The sequence below is a fragment of the Atractosteus spatula genome, chromosome 24 (genome assembly GCF_055471065.1).
Source record: "Atractosteus spatula isolate fAtrSpa1 chromosome 24, fAtrSpa1.hap1, whole genome shotgun sequence".
Lineage (NCBI taxonomy): Eukaryota > Metazoa > Chordata > Actinopteri > Semionotiformes > Lepisosteidae > Atractosteus > Atractosteus spatula.
Window position 1 is genome coordinate 8785730 of NC_142729.1, and position 22891 is coordinate 8808620.

Sequence of the window (22891 nt, forward strand, 5' to 3'; positions counted from 1 at the left end):
GCTCCTTTATGGTTTTAGTCTCTGTTCCTGTTCCCGTTCCCCTGTCGGTCCAGAATTGGTTCTGGTTTTAATCATCTGCCTCTGATAGATCGCCTGGCCTTGGACTTTTGAGCCGTTTTGGATTTCCCGTTTGACTCATCCCTGGATCGTTTGCCTCGGCCACACCTCCCCCGACCACCAGCACTCCATGGACACGCCCCCCCTGTTTTTATCCCTGTATCCTGCATGCCTTTTTTCCTCATGTATTCTCACTCTACTCTGGATCGTGTCGTCTGCATAGGGTCTGGAAAGAACTATTCCTGACACGTTGTCATTCCTAGTGAAATATATTTCAATAGCTCAAAGTATTATCGTATTCCACTTTCTTTGTAAACATCTCCATCAAATTTCTTTGACTAATTTGCTTGTGATTATGTTGGAAACATTTTAACCTGTCTGTTTCAGCTTTGCCTATAACTGACAGTTTGATATAGTAGATTTGGCACTTGCCTATCATCTGGGTGGTCAGTGTTTGAATCCCAGTCAAAGCACGTCTTTTTGTTACAACAAAAAAGACTAAAAAAATAAAGTAGCGAATATTATGTACATTATATTGACATTATATATGTATAACAACATGTTCAATAAATAAATTGAAATATGAATGACCAAATGTGAATTTCAACCAGTTTAATTCAATTCAAGACAAGCCTTTACAACAAGTCTTAAAACAAAGGAGAATATATTACAATTATAATTGAGAATAATAAAGCGATATTAAAATACCACTGAAACTGAACTATAATATATTTGATCACTATTAACAATATTAAATGATTAATAACAATTTTGTGTTTGTATTTTGTTCAGGGTCATTTGTCGCTGTTTTCACAACCTTTGCTTTCTTATTAAATCTCGTATTTTTGAGACAGGATGGTTCAGATGTCAATAACTCCGCCAACAAATGACACAGAGCCTTCAAACCATAGGCATTTTAAAGATCATGATTTGTGAAAATGTTCAAAGCTTTTCTTGAAACGATATCTAGTATCTGATTGCATTTTTAGAAAATTTAATTTGAGTAAAGTGAATCCCAGGTGTAAATTATTTAGTATTATGCTATATTTTTTATGCATCAGTCAAAGCGTTCTGAAGTCTCTCAAAAACATAAAAATGCAACATAAAATACAGTGTTCATATCTAAGTTAGACATTGCATGACTTTAAAATCCATGAAAAAAAACGCGTTTAGTTATTTATGGGTTTAGATATTAACACTACTTATGCACAAAAAAGGGTGATTTTTCATTCTCCTGGTCATCTTAGAATCTTTGTGTAAGCTGTAAGTTTTTTTTTAATTTTTAATTAATTTTAAGCACTTTGATTTTGTAAACAAAACACGTATATAGTACAGATAAAATCGCAATCAATTCCTTCTTGTGGTGTGAAGCAATCAGCAGGTTGCTGAAGAAACAGCACACCACCCGCTGAGCTCAGCAATACATAAAGACTGTTCTGCAGCTTTGTACTGAGCGTGTCTGTCTTTAAAATGTAATAATGGAATGAAAGTCATTTCTTTTAACATGAAGTCTTTTAATTATACTTAACATACCTTTCTCACCAGTTAGCTTTATATTTGAAATCAAAGCTTATTGTACTTCCTAATGACATTACACATGGAAAGACTATACATTTTAATTGTTTTTAATTTTTTTACAAATAAGGTAAGGATAAGGTCAGGTAAGGTAGGCTTAGTAGTGATTAATTTAGGCGGCCTCTGAGACTTGCTTTTAGGCATGGTTGTGGCCCAGTTGATAAAAAAGTTGAGAACCACTGCTTTAGATCCACGGATATACTAAAACAGTAGCTCACACGGCAGTGTGATCTGTAATGTATAAATTTACTTGTATGTACAGTATGATTCCATATGGTTTCAAAGCTGTATGGGTTCCAAGTATATGTGAACTATTTTTTTTATTCCATTTATTAATCTAATCTCTTGATACACATCCGGCTATGTAAAAATATAGCCAAAAGGATTGCTCTAAAGGTTAAACTCCAAGCTAAAAAGACAAGACTCACCATGTCTTCTCTGTAACTTTTCAGTTAACAGCTCATCCATGGTCATTCATAATTAACATTATTAATAATCCATTCCGTATTGGACTTAAATTGGAACATTTTATAAAACAAATATAAAAAGAGGCGATACAAGATGTTCTCCTCTATATCTCTTTAGTTTACATAATAATTCCCACAGAGCACATAGTAAACAACAATGAATTAAATGTAACACATCTGTCTTCACTGTTGTGGTGTGGTTTCAACATATTGATAAGCTGCTCTCCAGTTACTGGCAATTGTAATAATAACACTTTGTATAACTTAAAGAATTCAGTGAAGAAATCTTTAATCATGAAACAAGCTATAATAGTGGACAATTTTTATGTATTTAGAAAGTAATACTCTAATCGGACTTTGAACCTCCTGGGTACAGCGCACTACATGCCAGTCCATTGCCTATTACCATAAGGACAATAAAAGTAAAAAAAAATGTCAAAATGTTTCCAAAACATCCACTTCTGATATTTTAGCTGCTTAGTTACACAATTCCATATTAATATTACTATCAAATGGTATTTGAAGCAGGACATTTTTTTATTTTTTTACAATAACAGCAAGTGGTGTTCTAACTAAATATACTTAGAAATGGAGAAAACATTATAATGTTTTATGAAGTACAGTATATAAACTTTATAATGTTAGAACAAGCACGTTAAAACTACAATCCACTGTAAGGTTGTGTACTTTTGTGTGCACTCAATTCCCCTTCGGGATCAGTAAAGTCTTACCTATCTTTTGTCCAACTGAGCAATCTTGCTCGCATAAAGTATACCTACTTTTTAACCAGTTTAATGTTTAACATGCTGTAATACACGATTTAAAATTAAATTATTTAATTGGAAAACGATTGTCCCTCAGTATTAGCCTGGATTCGAAACCAGGCATTTTCTGGCAACAGCCCAAATGCTGTACCTGAGACATTCAGCTTTCCTAGCGCCACAAGGCATTTCCAGTTACCATTGTTGTGTCTAACAAAGGAGATACGATCCGGGTGTGTATGAAGCAGGAATGATCTTTATTACGTGTGCACACGGGAGCCAAAGCTGATGAAGCACTGACTCAACTTATTGATACAAAAGGACCCTTTTTATACAAAATCACAAACAGAAAACCCACCCAGAACAGTTTCAGTACAATTCCATGCCATATATGGTGTAAAGCCAGGGCTGCTAGTCTTGGTACATGATAAACTGTAAAAACTGTAAGGATCCTTTTAATTATTGTTTAAGCAGACATTATGTACTTATAGATTTTGGTAATCATGGCTTAAGCAGATATCAGGCACTCTCAGTTCTGGTCAGGCTGCCCTTCACGTTCCAGGTGCGCAGCCATCTCGAACTAATTTTTCATTTTTGTAGCAGGATAGTGAAATGATGTAAGTAAATTATTTACACAGTAAAAGCAAACTAGTGAAATAAGAGAAATAAATGTTTGATCCTTCACTATTAACCTAATTAAAAAAAAACATCCGGTACCTTGCAGTATGTTGCGGAACGGGCACTGCATTTTGAATGGCTGAATCTGTACATCTTCAGTCTTGGAAGAAGCACCTAATTAAATCACAAGGTTGTAATGGAGTCTGCTGTGTAGCGGCGAGGCTTTTAATAAGAAAGAATTAAGTGTTGCGGTGCTTTCCCAAATGAGGCCCCATCTCTCTGTTCATCTCTGTGGTGCAGCCACAGAGAAACTATTCATGCAGGCTGATTTAAAGATGTTTTCTTTTGATAAGGGACAGCTCCCAAATGGGGATGCACTTAGCTAAGCCTGGCTATCATGATCAATGGTCATCCATTGGTGCCTATCTGTCTAGGGAGTGCCAGATGGACATCTGGACTGCATTCCTAAGTGTCAGGAGCAAGTGACTCATATCTCACCTTGATCAACCAATCAGGGACTGGTAGGGCCGAGTAACCCACGTGGGGCTCTGATGCCCAGGAAACTTTCAGCCAATGAACGAGCTGAAGTTCCACCAGGTAAAAACAGGCAACACAGAGAGCCTGTAGTGGACTTTTCTGAATGGGAGAATCTCAAAGGAGAATTCCAGGGCAGGACGGCCCAGGAGCAGAAGGCTCCTAAGGGCAGGACATTCTCGCAGAGCGCCTCCTGACCATCCTGAGACTCAGCCCGGACAACCACGGAACGGCCAGTGTGTCCGAGTGCCAGAACTTTCCTTTGTTCTAAGAGTCAAGAGCTGAGGTTGCCAGAGAGTAACAAGAGGATCCACCCGAGGTTAGCACTAGCAGCAAGCCTCATGAACAGGTCGGAACTGTGGACAGCTGAATCAGTATTCAGAACTAGCGCTTCATCAGGAACAAACCGGTCCTCTTCCTGACCTGCTGGGACCCACAGTCATCTTTTCTCCTGTGCACAAACTTTGCTAGTTAAAGCCAACACTAACTAGCCGGTCAGTGAGCATCAGCAGCGCACCGTCACAAGCCCCACAGCACAGCCTGGCACGGAGCCAGAGAGCCCGCAGGAGATCTGAATCCCCAGAGGTTGGATGAGTATTCAACTTCAATGCATTACAGCTCAAGAATTCAATTGTTATCCCAACCAGTTGATATCAATTTAATTCCTAAGAGTTATGTACTTGTTTTGAGTATCCAATGTAGAAGTTGTAACCAAGTTCATTTACGAAACGGTCTAAATGAATGATATACTGAACGTATGTCCTCTTGATATGTGTAACACTTTGTAACTGATTGAATATATATCTTTTGTATTCTGATAACCCTCTCGATAAGATCTGTTAGGTTTACATGCATATTCTATGTATTAATAAATGTATCCTCGTGTATTAGTACCTGTGTGTGTGCGTTGTTTGAGTTATATCGCATGGTTGGATTCTAAAGCCATCAAAAGAATCAATTTTGTGATTTACTGCTACAATTAATAATTGTCCCCGTAAATGCCCAAACCCTACAGAACTGGTGCCTTCAGAGAGCACACTACATTTTATTGGCGTCCCTGCGTGGGCTATGGTAAGACTGAAATGAATCAACCAAGCGGAATAATTCATATAAAACGCCGTGGGTTTCATACACGACAAAACAGTGTGCTGAAAGCCGAAAGGAAAAAAGTTCCCCTTGCTCTTTAAGCAATGCTTGATTGTTTTGTGATCTTTTGTGATCTACCGGGTTGATTGCATACTTGATCTTGTGGTTTTCTGAGGTAAAACTGTGATTTCGTACTTAAAAGTAATACTCTTTAAGTTTAACAATGGTTGCTAAAAGGTCTGAATTCGAGTCGCTATTAAGCACTCTCTCTAGCAGCGACAAGTCTGACTACGATCTCCGTCATATTTCCGTCAGCGGAGAAGCGAGAATAAATCTCCATTCTCTGAGAGAGCTAGCGAAGGACATAGAGAGATTTGACCTTGCAGTGTCAGAGAATCATATCGAGAGTTATATGCAGGACCTCAGGTATACCCTGCAGTACCTGCCAAATGCCACAGAACAGGAGAAAGTGTTTCTGGTCAGAAAAACTACCAGCAGAGAAGTACATGAGTGGATGGCTAGACAGATGAAGAAAGTCTGTAATGATTTTGAGCAGCTTTGTCAAGCACTTATCCAAGAATACAGTGCGCTTATTGACCCTACTGCCGCGTTAGCCGCCGCCCTTAACATTAAGCACGAGAGAGCCGAGTCCCCTCGTAAATATTACGAGAGACTTAGACAAACTTATTTTGCAGGGCGAAATGATGAGGGTTGCGAGGAGAACACACATTTCAAGGGTTTATTCATTGTGAATCTTCACCCATCAGTCAGAAAGATGATCTTAATGCATACAGATGCACAGACCATGAAAATGACTGATATTAAGAGATTCGTGCAGAAAGCCTGGGAGTATGATGTCCAAAGTCGTCTGAGCAAAAAGCTGTTAAAGCAACTGTGTTCGCCGTCAGAGCCAGCAGGGTTAATTCCCTTTTGCTCGAAGGAGCACAGGCTCCTGAGCTGGCTAAGCCCCGTTCCAAAGCAGGCACACAGGACCGCACCCAGCGTCCTAAGTGCCATGAGAACACCAGGGGAGGGAAAGAGCTAGAAAAGGCTGAACAAAAGGATTCAGTAGCCGCCCACCTGGCCAGGCTTGAACAAGTTTTATTAGGACAGAGACGACCGCTCCCCAAGGCTGCCGGAAGCGTGAATGAGCTGATACTCTCCACTGGAGGAGGCGGAGACCCGTCCCCTCTTCCTCCCTCAGTCTATCTGATTGAGCGGAAGGGTTCCTGCCTGGATGAGGTCAGCCACTCCCAAGCGAGTGCTGACTCCACCCCTGAAGTCACAGAGCAGGCAGTAAAACACAGAGGAAAAGCAAGAAGCTTTTACCTCAAGGCTGCCATGGGAGATGTCTTACCCAGTGAGACACTGATTGACACTGAGGTTGAAAGGTGTTTGATGTCACACGGCAAGCTCAAACGGGTAGAAAAAGAAAAGGACATGCGACTCAGAGTGGAACCTTTGGTGGATCACCAGAAAGGCAAAGTGTGGAAACAGGTCAAGGCTCCTAAGCCTTCTGTACAGAAGGAAAGGGGGGCCAAGAGGCAGACTGTGCTCACACAGTGCCCACCGAACACAGAAGCCTATGTGAAGATTCCTTCTGTTCCCTCTGGACAAGAAATAAAAATATTTTCCTGTTCCCCGGATATACAGGGAAGTCGTGTCCCGGCTGAGGTCCCAACAGCCTCCCTGCCACAGGAGCGGTACTCCAAGCAGCCGCCTGATCCACCAGCTAAAGCACACCCCTTTTACATCCCTAAAGAGGAGCAGATCTCCCCACCTGGCGATGAAAAGGAGCTTTCCCTGTGCACCCTGGCACCCAAGAGGGGTCAGGACCACCACCCTGCAGTGGTGGAAGGGATCCAGATGCAGGAGAGCAGGTTGGTAATGTAGCCCTCGCCCTTAGCCCTGAGAGGTCCTCTATCAGTGAGGATCTGCTTGAGCAGCTGTCACAGGGCCACCACCAGGTGCCCCTGGTGCAACATTCACAGGTTAGACAGGAGGTCCAGCTGGACGCTGAGACTACTGCGCTATGGACACACCTGATCCCAGATGCCGACTCCCTCTGCTGTGACCCAGGGAACCTGCAGTCAGGTAACATTATTTCTCACAACTACCAGGTAGTGAGTGAGACTGACCTGATTGTTCCTGCCTCAACGGCAGGGTTGCCAACACACCCAGTCCCCCAGGAAGGGACAGGGAATGAAAGCCGAGCCGGTTTTCTTACAGCCACCAGCTCAGTTTGTCAGTCTGAGTCTGACCAACAGTGGTTCACCCAGACTGGAACTGGATGGTCAAGCCACCCGCCTGCCAGTGCAGGACATCGCAAAACGGGGTGTCAGAATCCCCGCCTGCACTGACATGAGCCTGGTGGGTGATAGTGAGTTCAAAGACCGTGAACTAGCTATCCCAGTGCTGGGGCAGCTCCCTGAACCCCTAGAGAGGGAAGGGGGGAGAGAGCAGGTGTCCTACACCCATGCCCAGCAAACGATTGTAAACATGCCAATAGAGGGATTCCTCAATCAGGAAGTGTGCAGGGTGGACCTGAACAGTGAGAATGGGGTAACAATCCTAGATCACTCAGGTGCTCCAGATGACCACTCAGCCGAGGGTCAGGCATGCTCCACCGCTGCACCGCCCCCTGCAGGGTTCCTAGAGCACAGGCATGAACAAATCGAAAAAGCAGATGCCCTGGAAATTGCGGAGCAGCATCAGCAGCTGCTTCAGATCTCCCCAGATTTCCAGGATGTTGGTGCCTAAGATGCCACATGGCATACTGAGAAAGACACCATGTACACGCTGCGCCAGCTTAGAAAGGCGACAGTCACTCAGAAGGAGATGACTGGGATCAGCCACCTGAAAAAACTTTTGGGAGGACTGATTGCTGCCACCACTGTTGTGCATTTGCTTTTTCTGGTAGGTTTGTGTGCTACTGGCACTCTCACCCTGACTGCCCCAAGAAGGCAGGTGTCAGAGATGCCAGGGGGTAGTGACAGACTGTATCAACAGCAGCAAAGGCTGGAAAGCTTAGGGAAAACCCTACAGGCAACTTTCTATGCAACAGGGTTAAACCTTATCCCCCAACCAGTGGACATGATTGCCAGTGTTATACAGTGGGTTTATGCTTGTGTGCAACAGGTCAGAATGTTGACACAAGACCTGTTAAGGGAGCTTAGTGCCACTGTAGCCAGTCTAACCACGGCAAAATTCCCAACCCACTTGATTCCACTCTTCTCAGTAGAGGAGTATGCGACATTAACCCCATTGCTCATAGCTCACCCAGAAGGCAATCCAAGATTGAATTCGGTTCCAAATCTTGAGATGGGTATGGCTACCAAAGCTATCCATTGGCTGTGTCTAAACGATTCACCAATGAAGGGTGTAAAGCTACTAACGAGCAGAGGGAGGTTAATGAACCCCATGAAAAGCAGGTGGGATGTAAATAGCTGGTCAACACACCATTTAACTGTCACCATGACTTGTGACAGGCATGATACAGCTACCTAATAAAACAGTTCCTGTAAGTTCCCGAGGAGGCCATAGTACAGCTTGGTGACTTACTGTACGGTCTGGAACCAGACAATATAAGACCAAACTTGAGGTCGTGGATGCCTTCAGGTGCCACACTATTGAACTGGATAGAAATCCAAGAAACAGTAAGCCCTGAAGAGGTACAGGTAGTTGAGTTTGCTTTAATGGAACAAACCTCCAAACCACCCTAGCAGATACCCCAACAGGTGTTGTGGTTTAACGGGGTGCTGGTAACAGGAACTGTTGTTATTGTAACACTACTGCCGGGTAGCTGGATCATGACAATGTACTCTGAATGCTGTACACTCACATCAAGATGTACTCTGGGTAGCATGAATGAGTCAAAGGTAGCATGTCAAAAGAAAGGAAGTTCCTTCTTCCCAAATATCTGCCTACAGAGATATCAGATATTGACAGTGAACTTCCTGATGTGTAATTCCTAGACAGAGATGATGTCTCCTACCTTGTTTATACATACAGTACTCCAGATGTTGTTTATAATGTTTGTATCCAATGCTGGTTCCGGTATGAATTCTCGAGGAGTAATGTGGACATTTAAGGTTAATGTTCTAATGACAAGGGACATCACTTAACTCTGTTTTGTTTTGAAGGCAACAACGCCTCAGGACCTCGTGACCTTCAAAAAGGGGGGATATGTAGCGGTGAGGCTTATTCCTAAGAAAGAATTAAGTGTTGCGGTGCTTTCCCAAATGAGGCCCCATCTCTCTGTTCATCTCTGTGGTGCAGCCACAGAGAAACTATTCATGCAGGCTGATTTAAAGATGTTTTCTTTTGATAAGGGACAGCTCCCAAATGGGGATTCACTTAGCTAAGCCTGGCTATCATGATCAATGGTCATCCATTGGCGCCTATCTGTCTAGGGAGTGCCAGATGGACATCTGGACTGCATTCCTAAGTGTCAGGAGCAAGTGACTCATATCTCACCTTGATCAACCAATCAGGGACTGGTAGGGCCGAGTAACCCATGTGGGCTCTGATGCCCAGGAAACTTTCAGCCAATGAACGAGCTGAAGTTCCTCCAGGTAAAAACAGGCAACACAGAGAACCTGTAGTGGACTTTTCTGAAAGGGAGAATCTCAAAGGAGAATTCCAGGGCAGGACGGCCCAGGAGCCGAAGGCTCCTAAGGGCAGGACATTCTCGCAGAGCGCCTCCTGACCATCCTGAGACTCAGCCCGGACAACTACGGAACGGCCAGTGTGTCTGAGTGCCAGAACTTTCCTTTGTTCTAAGAGTCGAGAGCGGAGGTTGCCAGAGAGTAACCAGAGGATCCACCCGAGGTTAACACCAGCAGCAAGCCTCATGAACAGGTCGGAACTGTGGACAGTTGAATCAGTATTCAGAACTAGCACTTCATCAGGAACGAACCGGTCCTCTTCCTGACCTGCTGGGACCCACAGTCATCTTTTCTCCTGTGCACAAACTTTGCTAGTTAAAGCCAACACTAACTAGCCGGTCAGTGAGCATCAGCAGCGCACCGTCGCAAGCCGCACAGCACAGCCTGGCACGGAGCCAGAGAGCCCGCAGGAGATCTGAATCCCCAGAGGTTGGATGAGTATTCAACTTCAATGCATTACAGCTCAAGAATTCAATTGTTATCCCAACCAGTTGATATCAATTTAATTCCTAAGAGTTATGTACTTGTTTTGAGTATCCAATGTAGAAGTTGTAACCAAGTTCATTTACGAAACGGTCTAAATGAATGATATACTGAACGTTTGTCCTCTTGATATGTGTAACACTTTGTAACTGATTGAATATATATCTTTTGTATTCTGATAACCCTCTCGATAAGATCTGTTAGGTTTACATGCATATTCTATGTATTAATAAATGTATCCTCGTGTATTAGTACCTGTGTGTGTGCATTGTTTGAGTTATATTGCATGGTTGGATTCTAAAGCCATCAAAAGAATCAATTTTGTGATTTACTGCTACAATTAATAATTGTCCCAGTAAATGCCCAAACCCTACAGAACTGGTGCCTTCAGAGAGCACACTACAGCTGCATTGGATTGCATCTGGATCCAGCTACTTCTCCTATATCATTGAGAACATCCTAACAATCCTAGACACCTGTTCACCACCCTCACCAGACTGTTCAAGCCAAACCTACCTACTACATTACCTGCTTCATCCCAGCTTTGTAACACTGTCTTAGAGGTTTTTGGTTGTCCACCAGAGTTATACTGTTCCACCTCCTTCCTGGATGATTGTTGTTGCTGTTCTCCCCTTTCTAGTTTTCACCCTATATCTAAATTATTTTTCTGGCTAAAACTTTAGAATGTGCTGTTAGAATTTAGTTATGCAACTATCTCATTGCAAATAAGCTTTTCAAAACCTTCCAGTTTGGTTTCAGACAATAACAACACAGGAACTACCCCTGTAAATCCTTGTTCCTGAATGGCTCTGTACTGCTCCCCCTACGATTCTGCATGTCCCCAATTGTTCAGTTATTAACATCACAGGATTGGAATTATCATTTCTATGATAATTTCCTATCATTACTAAAGTCTATTGGCAATGGGGGTCCTGGTTACAGGGGCAGGGCTGGATGACCTGGAAGCCCCTAGTCTGGGCCCTGCATGGTAGTGTCACAGGGCTATTTGTCATCCGTAGCTGGGATCTCAATGCAGAGAACCAGGTGTTTCTGAACACCCCTTTTTTAGGGACCACACCACCCTAGAAAAGGTGGCCCACATATTGTCCACTCACACTTTCTAAGGTAGGCTGCTTCACCTATTGGGGCATTGAGCCTGGTGATTGAAAATGTCACAGCAGTAATGTGTTACTATGACTAGCAATATGGAATAGTCATAAGGACTAGCAATAGTCATAAGGACTCTTCTGGATAGCAACTATGGTATGGATAGACCCATACACAGGACTGCACTCATTGCAGCAGAGTTGAAACATTGTAATAATGATATTACTGGTCAAAGTGAGACCAGACTTCTGGGTCTATAAGGTAGAATGGAGAAGGCTATGTATGGTGTTGACCGCAATTAAAAAAATGCTTCTCCCCACGGAAACACCTACTGGCTTAAGCAAAAGGCTTACTGTATGTCACTTTGCATCCCTGTCATTTGTAAGTAGCATGCCACTTGTAACGGAAGCGTTTTTCTGGACCCTATGCAGATAACACGATCCAGGGAAAAGTGAAGAAAACACGGGGAAAAGGTCATACAGGATACGGGGATGAAAACAGGGAATGTCCATGGAGTGCTGGTGATCGGGGGAGGTGAGACCGAGGCAAACAATCCTGGGATGAGTCAAAAGAGGAATCCAAAGACAGGGCAAAAGTCTAAAGCCAGGCGATCCATCCGGGACTGACAATTAAAAAACTAGAGCCAGATTGGGACTGGCAGGGGAAACGGGAATGGGAACAGGAACAGAAACTAAAAGCATAACGGAGCCAGGCGCATCCAGGTCCTGGGCCTCGCATGATGCGGAAAGCAATACAGAGCCCAGATTAACGTCAGCGTCTGGCTTTTAAGGTGGGCTGGAAGGAGGCTGGAACAGGGGGCAGGTGCACAAAATCAAGTCCGAAGTGAAAGAGCTGGAGCGCCCTTAAGGGGGAGGGACTACAATCGTGACACCACTCTCCTTAGTGCTTATGCACAAACTCTGAAAACAAATAATGAAGAATGTTGGATGAAGCTCCAAGTCCCCAGAACAACAAAATCCTTCTACTTCAATGCAAGAGTAGAGAACAATAGTGACAACTGGAATGGGTTGCTTTGGAAACCCAGCATTGGATATGGAAGAGAAAAATGGATTGAAGTCTCTGTGCTGAGCATAGTCTCACTATCACAAACACCATCTTTCAAATGAAATATAAATACAAATGGAGGCACCCAACGTCAAAGCACTTGTATTTTATAGATTACATCATTGTTAAGCGCTCCGATATTAAATATGATATTGTCACATGAGTCATGAGAGAAGCAGAGTGCTGGATGGACCATAGGATGATCATAGTTAACGAATGAAGGTTGGGTCAAATAAAGAGCTCTTCCAAGAAAAAAAAAACAACTGCAGTGATTGTGTTTTTGTGGCACACAAGAAGTGGAGGTACTGTATGAACCAACATGCAGCATTCTAGAAAACCTTGAGGCTTAACAGAAGAAGGTGCAATTGAGGAATGGACTTCTTTATATTGCTCCATGAGAAAGCACCCTAATCCATCAGCTATAGTTGAAAGAAACATCAAAACTTGTTTGATGATAACTCAAAAGACATCTCAAATCAGCTAGGTGCCATGCACAAGAACTACAAACCCACTTCTAAGGTTTTTAGAAAACAGTAAGAAGAATGGAGAAAAAAATATTTACAGAATGTTCTGCAACAGTTTTGAAATGAGTATTGGATATCCAAGGCACATGAAATACAGAACCACAAGGACAAATATGGCATGCTAAAGTCTATGACACATTGAAGACCATCCAATGCCATCTCTCTCCTATTAGGAGTTCAGATTCTGCTATCATGTCTTACAGAAATTACAAAACTTCTGGGCCTGACTTCATCCCAGCTGAAATTTTGAAACAGGGAGGTTACATTTGTATGTGAACCATTCATCGCTTCATTGTGGAGATAAGGACGCATTCCACATCAATGGAGAGATGAAAACATTATCAGCATTTATAAGAAGAAGGCTGACAGATCCATCTGTGACAACAGCAGGACAATATCTCTCCTCTCAGCTGCTGGCAAAGGTCTTGCGATGGTCATGCTTCACAGACGTATTGCCACAATCACTGAAGAGCTTCCTGAAGACAGTGTGCTTGTACCAGTCCTATTTAACATCTTCCACCTGTGAGTTACACACTCCTGCGCACGCATATTTTTGTAGAAAGTGAGGTATTTTTTTAACTTTTGGTTGGACCGGAACCTCTTTAATATGAGGAGATTCCAAAATGCCACTAAGCTAAAATCAGAATATTTACTTGAGCTCCAGTATGTTAATGATTGTGCTGTTGTAGCACACACCCCAAAAGCACTGCAAGCTACACTTACAGCAGTTGTACAAGCAAACAGTAGAATCAGACTGTTCATCAATATTACAGAGACAGAGGTTGTGTGTCAGTGGTCATCCAGAACTCCACCTGAATTACCTGTTTTTTACCATTCTTGACTCAATACTTGCTAATGTGCCTCACCTCAGATTCCTCTCCAAGCCCTCTGTCTAAAGAGGCTAGTGTTTAAACAGTTGATTTTCCTAAAGCAGTTATGTGTTGGTGGAATTGTGATGCATTGTGAGTACAACTTACCGTGTATCCATCTTTTATATGGCCTTTCACCAAACTGACGAAGACATCAGGACTTTTCACAATATTATCTATTCCCATGACATCATAGAGAACAAAAGGGAGAACTCCATCTCCTTCTCCATTTGCACAGTCCTCTACTCTGTATGGTTTAAACTAAACAGAAAAGTCAGAAAAGCAAAATTATAAATTCTGAGAGAATTATCCCCATTGTGCAGATGAAATTTAATTACCACTTTTAGGCATCAGTGTGTTGCACTTTAAAGGTCCGTATAGATATTTTAATACAATTGTACTAAAAGACTAGATCATCTCACTTCAGGTCTTCATGGATAGTTGCCTTTGTTTTGGCACAAATTTAGTCATTATGGAGACTTATTGGAAACATTAAACAGATTTCTACATTTGCTCTTTTCATATTCTCTCTTCAGGAACTGATTAAAAAAATTACTTATCATAAACAGCTAAGCTTTGACTACTGCACAAATTAGCACCTGCACTTTAAGGTACTGGACTGTCTGCACTACTGTATGTCCTGTCTTGGCTGTATTAAAACATCTAATGTCTAAATTTATTGTAATGTCCATTGTCTGTTTGTCATTTGTGCATATTTTACTTTTTTTTCACTGTTACTGGCTACAGCTGAATGAGTAAGCATTTCAATACACTTACTGTATATGGCAAATAAAAAATCTTGAAATCTTGAAAGTCTATTTAGTTGTAGTGTTGTCAAAATGCATAATGCTTCAAAGAGGTTTGCATCCTACTACTGATCAAGTCCAACAATGTTTCACTTTGGAAATCTGATGATCAGGCTAAAAGGTGGTAAAATTTCTGCTTATCACAAGTTGGGAGATGTATGGACCAGATGTCTGGGACTGTATTGACTTTAAGTTGCGTTGAATGCACACTGTCAGCCTAAGTATTGATGCATTTCATTCCTTGTTCTCTGAGCTTCCTCATTAATTATTATCCTTCATTAATGGTGTGGCTGCAAGACAGGTTTGATTGTGCCTGTGAATGGGAGGGGGGCTCAAGAACAGGGCATGAATACACAGTGCACCTGTATACAGCTGGTTCCTCAATGAGCCCTGAGCAGTGAGTTGTGAGCTCTGCCCACACCCAGAACATCAAAGGAAGACTTCCACATCCCCTGAGAATAAAACTTGAGCCCTTGTTAAGGGGGCACTAAAAACCCAAAGTCAAGAGAACAGGGTAGAATTTTGAAAAGTCAGACAGAAGTTAGAAAACACAGAGATTGTAGCTATTGGACCCAAGAGAGGACTTGGATATCAGGTACTGAAAGCAGCGGAGAAAAGCTTCTCCATCTTACTGTAAAACATGTTTGGAGTTGGAGACAAACTGGGAAGTGAAAGGAGCATAGATACATGTTGTTTAGGATGCCTGGGACAGAGGAGGGTGCCTGAAACTACACCTTTTCTTTGCTGTGGTGTAAGGAGGCACACCACGCCACCAGCCAGAGCTGGTTATGGAAAATAAAAATACTGGACTGTTCTTTTGGAACATTTGGTTCTGGTAACTGGGGTCAATCGGGTTCTTGTACTTAATATTAGTTGTATCATCTGTTCTGTGTGTTGAGTGGGCAATCACAGAATTTTTTTTAGCTTTAGCAAGCAGCCATATCACCCTGCAACTCACAACTGGCAACCCACTGAAGCTCAGCAGGTGTGAGCCTGGTCAGTACCTGGAGGGGAGATCTCCTGGGAAAAACTAAGGTTACTGCTGGAAGAGGTGTTAGTGGGGCCAGCAGGGAGTGCTCACCCTGTGGTCCATGTGGGTCCTAATGCCCTAGTATAGTGATGGGGACACTATACTGTAAACAGGTGCCATCCTTCGGATGAGACGTAAAACCGAGGTCCTGACTCTCTGTGGTCATTAAAAATCCCAGGGCATTTCTCGAAAAAGAGTAGGGGTGTAACCCCGGTGTCCTGGCCAAATTTCCCATTGGCCCTTACTGATCATGGCCTCCTAATAATCCCCATCTATGAATTGGCTTCATCACTCTGCTCTCCTCCCCACTGATAGCTGATGTGTGGTGAGCATTCTGGCGCACTATGGCTGCTGTCGCATCATCCAGGTGGATTCTGCACATTGGTGGTGGTGGAGGGGAGTCCCCATTACCTGTAAAGCGCTTTGAGTGGAGTGTCCAGAAAAGCGCTATATAAGTGTAAGCAATAATTTATTATTATTATATAAATACTTTTATGTGAAGGGAAGACTGAAATACTGTAAATAACTGGGATATTCTGCACATTAGGATAACTGTGAGTTAACTGTGAGTGCACTGAAAAAAAGAAAAAAAAGATCCTGTTGCAAGAAAAAAAGGGTCCTAGCATCCTCATAATTGCTATATCGACACAACAAAAGCAGTTCCTGCATTTAGGCGTCACAATCCATGACATTAACAGTCAGGAATAATCCATACATTAATAGTGCCAAGTCACTGTAGAGTTTGCTATATACTATCATAACTAAATTACCCGTATGTTTATCAGCATTGCAAATAATTTATAAAGAATTTGAATATATTATTCCATTCAACAGACCCTCTAGATGGCTACTAACCTTCGTGGTAAAACTGTATTTATCTTCACCAACCAAAGCTCGGCTTGTCAAATGACCTTGAAACACAGAATCAATTGTATTGATGTAACTGGACTTTCCAGCCTTGATCTGTCCAGTCATCATGATTCTTAATTCTTTTGCTTCTTTGTATTTTGGTGTTAAAGTCCTTATTTCTTTCATCAGTCTTGCTTTCTCCCTGCAAATAAGAAAGAAGAGATCCCACAATAAAGAAAAAATAATACATCCTAGAAGGGTGTATAACTGGGTTTCTACACTGTTCTGTGGGTAGATACTTATTGTCAAAAACAGCTTGACGAAGTGGCTAACAAAATAATAGTAAATATTGAAATTTTGTATTTACAATTTCCTGTGATATTACGATTGTAAGTAGAGGTCACTCTACTTAAACAATCATTTTCAGACCAAGAATTATGTTTTTTTAAACAATTCTACCACTCTTCCTGTTCACATTTTTTTTGCTTTTGCTACTCAACTAAGAACATCTCTGTTAATATATACAGATCCAGCCATTCAGAATGCACGCAGGATAATGCAGTAATTTGCAGTGAACACACCTCAGTGCAACATAGCACACCACACTTTTTAATATTGTGTTGAAGGATAGCACTGTTTTGTAAAACTGCCAGGTGGTGCAGTGAATGCTTAACATGGTGTCTGGAAGCCTGGTTTTGAATTCCACTCAATACTGAGCCCCTTGAGACAAACATTTCCAATGATAGAATTTAAGTTGTATAGAGTTTAGACTTGTATTAATTTTCTATTGTATATTACAGAATGTTAAACATTAAATTAATTTTTAAAAAAGAAACAAGTTCTATTTTACAAAACAAAATTACCATGTTGGGTACAGTAAAGAAATAGTTTATTTTTATATCTTGTTGTGAGTGCAACATGCTTTTTTATGTTTAGATCCAAATGTTTTACATTACTTTTATATTATTTTTACATTTTTATTGTTTTACATCCACATAGATTTGGAGAGCTACATTACTCTGCCAGATATATATAAGGAACAATTTATTATTATAGCATAATGTAAACACATTGAACCTTTTTTAATACACATTGAAATTATGTATATTTCTTTATAATGCTTAATTCAGGAACAAATAATTAGGAAGCAATTTTATTTGAGATTTTTATTATGAAAAATATATTTATATGCGTGGCTTCTTACTCCAATTACTGACAACCATGACTAATTACCAGGCATTATGGATTCTGGGTTTTACACTATGGGTGTCAGGAGGTATGAGACGGGTTAAGGAATAATGTAGTTTTTCTTTCCAATTTCTTTCTCTTAACAATTTTATACTCATTATTGTTCTTAACTGAACACCTTCTATCAGTTCTTCAGGGACATACAAACACAGCAGCTCTCCAGGACTGTATTGAACAGCTTTCATCTCATTCTTACAGCTCCACATTGGGAGGTACAGTGTGATGTGGGTTTCATACTGTGTTTTTAAATACTTACTCTTTGCCCCAGACTATTTCCCTCCATGGGTTAACAAGTTCTAAAAAACAGAAATGACATCATGACAACCTTTATGTAACTTGAAATCATCAAAGTTTCTTCAATCCTTTTTCCTTACCTGGTTCTGGTTAACTACAAATTGACAGTAAAGTATCAGATTGTCTGAGACTGTTGCAATAACATGAATTTAGAGTTTGCACTGTATATTTTGACACCATAATAGAGTGATATGAAGAGGCTTGTAAATGCTTCTGTACATCTATCAGTCTGTATTTATGTGCTATATAAATGCAGTTGAACATGAACCCCTTAAGCACTGGTCCCACTGCAGTTCCTCTCCCCACTTTAATCTCCATGTCTTTTAGCAGTCCAGATTATTGAAAGTCAGGTTTATCTTGTAGCCTTTGACAACACCATATACAATCTCAGATAAATGTAACAATTATTTAGCTACATATGATAATGATATAAATGAAAACATTCAGATGTATAATTCTTCCTCTACTCTTTTATATGGAGTGTGGGACAGAAGGAATCTTCTCCTGTTCACCACTAGAGGGCCATTAACACTACCAAAGCAGCCCTCTAAATTGTTTTTTCCTCCGAGATTGTCACCTGAGAATGTGTCTCTTTAGCACCTGGGCTTCTGATCAAGAGCTCTATATTAAATTCTCACGCATCTCCCCTTCATTCATCCCAGGACCATGCTGTCAGCTACACAGCTGAGGTGACCTTTTTTCTTCTCTAAAAACCTCAGAGAATGATTCTATTTTTTTTTCCTCAAGGCTAAACGCGGACCAGTTCAAAGCTTTATCCCTCTCCGAATGTCCCCACAAAGAAGACTTATTTGATGGACTACACCATGACAGAATACTCTCAGATGCTTCATTTGTCATGATTTAGGACATCTGGCCTTTGACTGTCCGAATCAGCCAGATCCCAGACAGGTAGATTTAGAAGACGGAAGAAAATCCAACTGCCCTGTAGCCTCTACTCACAAAAATTAAAGTAAAAGGGAAAACCATTGATGCCCTACTGGACTCCGGTAACTTGGGTACCCAGAGGGACAGTTCTTAAAAAAGAAATTGGAATTCATCCATATCCATGTAGATACCAAAATATATCCCACCACTGGTATTAACTTGAACACCTCTCAAGGTAAATATCGTGCTACCGTGGGTGTGGCCAAACAACTTCTCTATCCCATATTATTAGGAAGAGAGTCCAGAATTCCATCGTCCAGACACCAATAAGAACACCCATTGATTAAGATAAGATCTTTATTGGCCATATACAATTTCTTGTATTAGAAATGTGTCTTTATGCATATCCTAGCTTGCTCTACATGAGACACACAGACGGGGAGAGAGAAGCTTGAGGACAGAGCGCAGGGTCGGCTATTTATATGGCACCCCTGGAGCAGCTGGGGTTAAGGGCTTTGCTCAGGAGCCATACAGAGTAGGATTAATCTGCCGGCCGCGGGATTCAAACTGGCAACCTTCCAGCCACAGGTGCAGATCCTTAGCCACAGAGTCACTGCTCTGCCCCAGATTGATTTGCTTCGAGGATATGGTGAATGACACCACGAAATGCCATAGGGATAAGAAGAAGCCATGGAGACCCAGAGGGAACCAAGAGAAAAAGAAGCAACAGAATCTAAAATAGATGTAGATTTATTGAATATAGAATTAACAGATCTAAAAGTGAGTGATCGCCGAGGTCAGTTTAAAACAGGGCAACTGGAAGAAGGTAATCTGAAACATGCATGGGTCACGTGAAAAAGATTGAGGGATTTCTGTGTGATCAATCCCTTTCCTCTTCTTATTTTGCGGTGAGAGAGTATCTGCTTTATTAGGTCCAAAAGGGAGAATGCAAAGAGATAGAACAGCTGCTTGTGCCACAGCCTTATCAAAGAACACTCCTCAATCTTGCACACAGCCATCTCCTGGGAGGTCTTCTTGAGGTAAAGAAAACAGCTGAAAGTCTCCTCAAAGGTTTCTTTTGGCCCAGAATAAGTAAGGCGATAAAACAGTACTTCCAGTAGTGTCCTGAGTGCCAAAGGACAGCACCTCAGCCTTATTATAAAAGCCCCCTTGGTCCCATGCAATAATAGAAACATCTTTTGAGCGTATAGAGATGGATCTCTTATCAAATCTGCTAAGGGATACCAATATATATTAATGACAGTGGATAATGCTACACTATATCCTGAGGGAATTCCTTTAAGGGTAGCCAGTGCAAAGAACATTGCTAGAGAACTCTCCTAAGTTCTCCTCTAAAGTAGGAATACCCTCAGGAAATCCTAACAGACCAGGGTACTCCCTTTATGTCCAACATTATGAGAGAGTTAAGTAAACTATTTGGTATTCATCAAATTGGAAACTCAGTTTATCATCCACAAACAGATGGCTTGGAAGAGCGATTTAATAACACACTAAGAAGCATGTTAAGGAAGACTATGCACAGGGATGGATAAAATTGGGATCAGCTTTTGCCCTATTTAATGTTTGCAATATTGGAAGCTCCCTAAGCTTCTATGGGATTTTCCCCTTTTGAATTATTATATTCTGGAAGACCCGGAGAATAATTGGATCTAGTGAAAGAAACATGGGAACAACAATCTTGTACATGTGGAACAAATGAGGGAGAGGATGAAGGCAGATTTAGAGAAAGCACAGGCATAACAAACCCAAATTTATAACCAAGGGGTCACACTAAGGGAATTTCATCCAGGGGAAAACTTTCTTGTGGCTTTGTGGTGGGAATCTGACAGTAAAAGTTGGGTCCTGTTAATTATAAAATTAAAATTAAAAAAGAAGCCAATTTCAAATCTATAACATTAATTTGTTGAAGGAATGGCATGGGACAGAATCCTCACCAGTCCAGTTTGTCCTTGATCCTCTAGAAGAAGGCACTGATCCAGTAGCCAAGGGAGACTAACAGTAGCTCAAAACCAGAGACAAGACTTGCAGGAGTTCCTGTCCCAGAATAAAGATGTATTTTCCAGAATACCAGGAAGAAACCACTTTATTCAACATCACATTGTTAAAGTAGCCAGGTAGATTGTGAAGAATCCTGCGCGGAGTAGTGTAACCGTGTTCTAATGCCGTAAGCCTGAAACCAGTTCAAAAGTTCAAAACCGAAGGGAAACACAAAACAAAGTCATAAACCAGGGAGCCAGAAAGTTGAAGAGTACGAATACCAATAAAGCAAAACCAAAACAGCAAGCCGACAAGCGTAATCCAAGAATCAAGGCCTGAGGAGAAAAGCAATCAGTAAGACAGGGGAAACGAGACCAAACGAGACGAAGAGAAGTGTTGAATACTAGGAGAGAACTTCCAAAAATACTGAGCAAAGGGTGAATGACTAAGGTTTCCTAAAATAGAGAAATGCAGAGAATGTGAGGATCGAACGAAACAGGTGAGTGGTCAGGTACTTTGGAAAAGTCTGCGCCTTCTTAAAGCGGCAGTATGAGAAGCTGGAAACATAACACACATCATCACGGAACCAGGGAAAAATGTATAGTCTCCCCTTACCGCATTCCCAAAGCAATAAGAAAGATTATTAAGAGAAGGTGGAGCAAATGTTAGCAATGGTAGTTTCATAGTGAGTGGGCCTAACCAATTGTATTTGGTTCCAAAGCCAGACAGAACAATTAGGTTTTACTATAACTTTCAAAAATGAAATGAAATCTCAGTGTTCGATGCTTATCCCATGCCGCGAATAGATGAGCTTATTTAACGGGTGGGCAATGTGCAGTATAGCACATTATTACAGTATATAGACTATAGATAAAAATGTACTGATGAACATGGCAGCAGGAGGTTGACTCTGGGCTTTGGGATTGGTTCCATTGGAGTAACTGTTTAAGCAGTATGGGTGGAGGTTTTATAGGTAGGGAGGGTAGCTGGAGGGTGTAGGGACAAGGTGTACTATTCCACTGAGAATGAAGTGTTATTAAGGATTTCTAATAATCTGTGTGCCTTGACCAAGCAGTCTGGTGCCTCTCTCTTAGGTTTTCAGAACACCATGAAACCCAATGCTATTTCCTTTTCCTCACTTTAGTTATATGGGCTGTGTAAGGGGGTGGGTATGATGTGCACACAATTGTTTGATCAAACTCATTCCAAGACAATCCCACTCACGGAAACAATCCAAGCAACCTTTTATATGATCTCTGATAAAAGAGCAAGATATCACAGGGATAGTATAAACTGTTTTTTTTTTAATAAATTTCCACTTAAGTGACAAGCCTGTCTTTCACTTCATACTGTAGGATAAGTGCATTACTTTTTAAAGTAATGGTTAACTACATGGTGAAACAAGTAATTGTTAAAAGTAGACAAAAAGAAATACAATTTTGGCCTGCTGAGCCACCTTTTGTCTCATATTTGTTTGTAGATTATGTATGAAATACGAACCTTACCTGGATTTGGTGGTGGTGTTGGGGGGGAATGATGCTTTTCTGTATTAAAAAACAATTATGTGTGTTAAATTCAGTTAGGATTGGTTTCATGAAACAATACTACTTTTAAAATTAACTGGGTCTGAATGCTTCCAGGTACAGTAACTCCCCAGACTCTTGTTTTACTGCCAAACAGTTTCTGTAGAGCAGTGGTATGAAACATTTTGTACCAAACAGGTTGATGTTCATGTAAAAAGCACAGAGGGTTTTATGATCAGCAGCACAAGGCCAGACAAACAGAATTACCCACATGTTCCAGGTTGAGAGCCATAGCATCTGTCAAGGAATTGTCTACAGTGTGTATTGCAGTTAACATCCTGGTGATATTGTAAAACGCCTTCCATGGAGCAATGGTTAAAAGTCCAGAACTATACCTAATTGCATCTCAGCCAGTCAACAACTTGTGATGTGGTATCTTAAAAGA

The 22891-nt window shown here is 41.4% G+C and overlaps 1 protein-coding gene across 1 annotated transcript in view; it reads right to left on the reverse strand.

Annotated features, from left to right (window-relative positions):
• The window catches only part of LOC148815860 (interferon-induced protein 44-like), a 40151-nt gene extending 17689 nt beyond the window's left edge, over positions 1-22462 (reverse strand). The window contains exons 1-4 of the mRNA XM_088904861.1: positions 22429-22462; positions 18003-18042; positions 16505-16700; positions 13922-14074 (exon numbers count right to left, since the gene is read on the reverse strand). Coding sequence (XP_088760987.1) covers positions 13922-14074; positions 16505-16684 — 333 coding nt within the window. The 5' untranslated portion in view covers positions 16685-16700; positions 18003-18042; positions 22429-22462. The remainder of the gene's footprint in view (positions 1-13921; positions 14075-16504; positions 16701-18002; positions 18043-22428) is intronic.
• Between the last annotated feature and the right edge of the window lie 429 nt (positions 22463-22891).